General features: G+C 44.2%; 1 protein-coding gene across 1 annotated transcript; it reads left to right on the top strand.

Annotated features, from left to right (window-relative positions):
- The first annotated feature begins 2,418 nt into the window (after positions 1-2,418).
- LOC111639197 lies at positions 2,419-3,513 on the top strand. The gene has a single exon (XM_023384995.1). It carries the CDS (start codon positions 2,419-2,421, stop codon positions 3,511-3,513), a length of 1,095 nt encoding a protein of 364 aa, XP_023240763.1.
- Positions 3,514-6,135: the final 2,622 nt, after the last annotated feature.

The following is a 6,135-nucleotide window of genomic DNA, read 5'->3' as shown; positions in this document are numbered from 1 at the left end:
GAAAAACCCATAAACAGTTTTGCCCCTTCAGAACGTGCTCTTGTCCCTCTCTGGAGTAGGACCCGTGTGACTAGACAGTGTATGTATGCTTGTATGTGTGCTCCGTATTTCGATCGTCGTATCATCGGAAATCTTTGGTGGATTAACGAAAGGATTATACCGCTGGATAGGACTATCAACGAGAATTCCGTGAGTGTTTGGTTTTTTGAATTCCGTTCGGTAGTTAAAAAGTTACGGCCGTCCGTAACTCTCGCTTTTGTTCGGGCTCCATCAGGCCCCACTTTTGCCATCGGGCCGTTTTTAGTCGGTATTCGACGGCTTTAGGTCCTATCCTTGTCGCTCTAAATTTTCGTACGGCTTACGCTAACGGTTATCGAGATATTAAGTCCGATAATTCTGTTCCGTAACAAAGCGCTTTCCACCACGTGGTGTTTTGCCGATCGGCGTGGTTCTAGCCGTTTGGCGTTGGTCTCGCGCAGACGCTGTTTTTTGTTTGTCGGGTTCCTCTTCCTGTCGGTGTACCAAAAACCGCTTCCGGTTGGCGGATCTGTGGCTGGTGGATTAGCCGTTCGGCGTTTCGCCGTTTTTACGGATTCTTCCTCGTGCTGCGGCTTCCGCCTTGTTCTCTGTGTTGGAAGAGCTGTCGGCAAAGGGTCTGCCAAAGCCCTGTGTCAGCCCTTCCCTAGTTCTCTGTGTTGGAAGAGCTGTCGGCAAAGGGTCTGCCAAAGCCCTGTGTCAGCCCTTCCCTAGTTCTCGGATTTTTCCGTTTTAGCCGTTCGGCGGGTTTGAGCCAAACGGCTCAGCTGTACGGCTTCTGTCGGTCCGTTTGGCGTGGTTTAGGCGATCGGCGTAGGCCTTGCGTAGTCGCAGGTTTTCCCTCTAGCGGTCCTGTTTAATGGTGGATTCCTCATCAGGGTCCCCCCCCCTTCGTTTAGGGTTGCGCGGTCCGTCTTGGTTAGGCAAACTGTCTTACGGGTGTTCAGCCGTCCAGCGTCCAAGCCGATCGGCGTGCCGTAATTTTTTCTGTTTCTATTTGGTCGGGCGGCTTCTGTTTTACCGTCCGGGTTTGTCGGGCCGCCGGGTAAGGGATCCGTAACTCCCAGCGGCATATCGATCTTTGTTTCTTGGGCCTTTTCTTTTCGCCGTTCGGCGTTCTCGAGCTAAACGACTTCAGTGGTCAGCTTGTGGTAAGTCCCCGTTTGGCTCATCTCCTTGTTAAATATGGAATCACCGGAACCATTCGACGATCCAGAAACGACTAAGGTATCGGCAACTCCAGCTGGACAAGCTACTACTAGCCCCTCTGTCTGTCTTCAAACTCTAGAAGACGAAATTCTTGGTGAAGCTAGTCAGCACCTGAAGAAGGTTATGGACATCCTCCCAGCGAAATATAAATCTCCACTCAATACAGAAGAACGTAAGGAGGTGAAAGATCGTGCTGTGCAACTCCACAGTTGTGTATGTCAGATGTACGGGATTATGCGGGAAATGAGGGCCACGCTAGAGGCTTCTCCGCCCCAGGTCCCAACACAAGACTCCGCCAGTGTTAACATTGGCACAAGGCCTAGCCAAGCTACTAAAACTATTAACGCCTCTCTCCAAACAAAAGTACAATCAGAAGGGGCAGGAGGCACCCATGCAGTCCTCCTGTACCTCAAATCATCTACTGACGAGGAGCAACAAGATATGGACGAAATAACCAACAAAATAATAAAGGAAATCCGACTGGAGAGGCTGCGAATTACCGTGAAAGCGATTCGTAAGGTGAAAGACAACGGTGTGTGCGTTCGGGTCGGGAGCGAGCAGGATGGCAAAAAATTGAAGGAAGCCATTGACGCAATCCCTAGTATCCAAAAGGCAGTCAGCTGTAAACTATCAGAAGGGAGAAGGCCGCGGGTCATACTATTGAATGTCCCAAATTACATAGAAGAGGATGAAATAATAAAGACAATGGTAGAACAAAATAAGATATGGGGAAGTAATGACCAAAACGAAATAATAGCAACGAGCAGAATAAGCACCATTCTAAGCCGTGGCAGAATCGAAGAAAACTGCAGAAATGTGGTCTTCTCTGTGACTCCAGAGACAAGGAACACCCTAATACGTAATCGCCACATCTCTATGTCTTGGTCGACAATTTATGTAGATAATTTCATACCCGTAGTTCGATGCTTTCAATGCTGCGGGTTCGATCATTTTGCTCGTGACTGTCCTGCGGACCTCAGATGCAGTCACTGTGCTAAAAAACACCCATTCAAGGAATCGACCGTCGTCACAAAACACCGACCTGCATAAATTGCAAACAAGCGAACGGGAGACTCCCAGAAGGGAAAAAACATTCTGAACACCATAATGCCTTCAGTAGAAATTGCCCAATCCTCCAGAAATGAAAGCAGCAAGTCATAATACGCACTAATTATGGACTGTAACTCTCAAGGAAACAAGACTCAGAATACTCACACGATCAGTGATCAATCCAAAAATGAGGTTTCTAGTAACAGCGAACGAAGGATTACCATCAAATTCCTTCAAGTAAATGCCCAGAAGTGTAAAGCAGCTTGCTCGCTACTGGTTAAAACTGCGAGCGACATGGACAGTGACATAATTACGATCCAAGAGCCTTACACGATTGATAACAAAATTGTCCGCTTTGGTAAATGGCAAATCTTAACGGGACATACTCCCTCAAGGCCCAAATGCGGCATAATAGTCTGTAACCCCAAACTGGACATAGCATTGATTCCTCATCTCTGCTCGGAAAGGGTTTGTGTTGCTATCATGCTACAGTCAAACCCCATATATATTATGAGCATCTATTTCGCACCAGATGAAAACGACGACGATTCTGTAAGCGAACTATCAAGCGTCCTAGAAAAAATTGAAATTGACAACATCATTATTCTAGGCGACATAAATGCCAAATCGGCAATCTGGTATCATACCAAGGAAGATAGGAGAGGTAGGCTGATTGCCGATTTGATGGTCAGCCACGATTTAATTTCCACCAACATGTCCACCCTCCCAACTTTCCACACCCCTCATGCGGAAGGTTGGACCGACGTTTGCCTCGCCACCAATAACCTCAGCCAAAGGATTACTAATTGTGAGACCATTCTGACTCCCTCGGCCAGCGACCATCGTTACATCGCTACGGAATTAACTAACATAAGTACTTCTCATGACAAGAACAGATTCTTAACTAAACGTACCAACTGGGAGATGTTCCGGGAACTCTTTGGGCAGATGTGGAGGTCCATTCATTTTAGCCCAATCGATACGCAAGGGGATCTGGATGATTATGTCGATAAAATAACTACAGCGATCCAAACCGCGGCTAAACTAGCAACCTCGACTAAACAAAGTAGGAAAAGGGAAACCTATTGGTGGCTGGAGGAGCTCACGGAACTAAAAAAGAGAACTAACAAACTGAAGAAAAAATTGCACAGAACGAAAAGTGAACAGGAGAAAGAAGCAATCCGGAAAAATTACAGGCAGACAATTAAAATTTATTAAAGACAGATTAATAAAACCAGAACCAAGGCCTGAAAAACTTTCTGCGGAAGGAATAGCAAAAACGGACCATGGGACATAACATATTACCTGATATATAAAAGAAGAAACAAGCTAAACCTCCCTGATATCCTCCAAACAAATCCCACCAATAGTGACAACGTCCCGGACATAGCCGATAACATCAACGACATTCTAAATTCCCACTTTCCAAGCGACAGTACCGAGGACGATTCTCCATATCACAACACCATTCGAAAGAAATGCGAGGACGTCCCAAGTAATAAAAATGACGAAATGTTCTCCTTCCGGGAAGTAGAAAAAACGATCTTCTTTCTACATAACAAGAAATCCCCCGGACTCGACGGGATTACGGCCGAAATGGCCAAAGAAGTTTTTAAAGAAATCCCGATTGCCTTGGTCCACCTTTTCAATGTCTGTTTGGAGAAGGGATTTTTCCCGACGAAATGGAAGATGGGTAACATCAAAATGGTCCCCAAAGAAGACACGCCGACAAAGCCGAATCATTATAGGCCGATAAGCCTTCCCGTTCTGGGTAAAGCGCTCGATGGTTTACTGATAAACAGAATTAACTGGAACCTCCACAGCAATGGTATCCAAAGCTCTAACCAATATGGATTCAGACGAGGGAAATCATCTACAGAGGCGATTCTCAACGTGAAGGCATTTATTCATAAGGCCTGGGACCACAAGGAACATGCCCTTCTTGTGAGTATTGACTATAGGAAGGCCTTCGACCACCTCTGGTGGCCAAGCGTTATTTACAACCTCAAAAACGCCAAGTGCCCATTAAATATTATAAGGATCACGAAGGGATATCTTTCAGACAGGAAAGTAGCTTTCCAGTCGAATACTACACATATCCAGAAAGCTATTAATAGAGGCTATCCCCAAGGCTCAAGGTGCGGACCGGGTCTGTGGAATCTAGTTTTTGACGATCTCCTGAACTCCTTCCACAACACTGAGAGCACAGCCATCCAGGCCTTCGCGGACGACCTTTTGCTTCTGGTCGCACATAACAACTGTGATAAGCTGGCTGAGATCACTAACAATCAACTGAACACAATCCACGAGTGGAGTGAACGAAATAAACTCCCTATAAATTTTGAAAAGTGCAACGCTCTTGTTTGCACATGGCGTAATAAGAGGAATAAGTTGAAAAGAGCGCCATGCATCTATATAGCAACTAACAAGATCAAAGTTGTTAGCGAATTAAAATATCTGGGTGTGTATATAGATGAGAATCTCAACTGGCACTATCACATAAAACAGCTCTGCCAGAAATTGACTCAGAAGGCCAACGCTCTCAAGTGGATTACGGGCAACTATTGGGGGCTCGACCATAAAAATACCAAACTCATATATAAAGCCGCAATGGAGCCGGCCCTCCTTTACGCTGTACCGGTCTGGTATGAAGCCGTATATAACATTCACATCAGGAAACAACTTCTTTCTATTCAAAGAAGATTCACTATCCAAATCTGTAGATCCTACCGTACGGCCCCTACCAGTGCCCTCTTATTATTGGTAAATGTCACTCCCATCCATATTCAGGCCAAAATCACAACCTGGTATTGGTTCGTGACCAGAGGGCTGTTTCCATAGATCGAAGACACAAGTAACCATAACCAGACTAAAGAGAAGGTCATCAAAAGCATGACAAGCATTACCAACGACATCAAAAAGTATGGAGTAGACGGGAATAACGCTGATATAATCGGGTCTAACCACCCCACACCGATAACAACTACACGATAATCACGGACGAAGACAACAGCATAAAGACAGACTGGAATACTTTCACAGATAGCTCAAAAAGCACAGATGGAGTCGGAGCTGGGGTGGTCATTATGAATAACAACGGCAAGACTCGCTACCAAGCGTACTACAAAATTGCCACCCACTGCAATAACGTGCAGGCCGAACTCTGGGCGCTTTACAAAGCCATCATTCACATCAAAGAAAACTGCCACAGATACAAGGGCAATATTTGTATCCAAATCGACAGTAGGACTGCCCTGAACATTTTAAATAACTAGTAGTAATTCAAACACAAATAATTATCGTATTTATTTTCAGGCACTTGGCAATTCTTATCATCAAGTTTTTATTCAGTTGATACGTGTTGTTATTACACACGTTTCGGGCATTTATTACCCCTCTTTAGCCAACTAAAAACAAAAGTTCAACACTATAAAATTACAACAACAAACATATTAGGTATTGTTTTTCTAAAAGCATACCTTTTTGATTACAGGTTATCAAGATATTAAAAACCACAGGTTTCATCGCTTATGTTACAAAAATTTCTTGACGCTTAACACACATTAATCTAAGAAAACATACGGTTTTTGTTATCTAAAATATTTTAAAACCTTATTTTTTATGTGGATTTACATGACAAATTTACAATGAAGTACGTACCTAATTATCTGTTTTTCGTTGTTATAAAATCTAAACACTTTAAAATTTTTCTTATACATTTACAACAATATTAAAATTGACATATTTGTCTTTCAAAATCATGCAATTTCCTCTTTTTGCAAACGATTGGGATGACCTCTCCTCCCCCTCTTGTTTCCCCCAGTTAAGCGTACCACTGGT

This window comes from Centruroides sculpturatus, unplaced genomic scaffold (genome assembly GCF_000671375.1).
Source record: "Centruroides sculpturatus isolate CEXI.00-Female unplaced genomic scaffold, Cexi_2.0 scaffold1218, whole genome shotgun sequence".
NCBI classification, from domain to species: Eukaryota; Metazoa; Arthropoda; class Arachnida; order Scorpiones; family Buthidae; genus Centruroides; species Centruroides sculpturatus.
Note: the sequence above shows the minus strand (reverse complement) of the source record. Positions and strands in the feature narration are given on the sequence as shown.

Coding starts and splice junctions, on each gene's coding strand:
- LOC111639197 (XM_023384995.1), top strand. CDS start 2,419: ATGGACTGTAACTCTCAAGGAAACAAGACTCAGAATACTCACACGATC.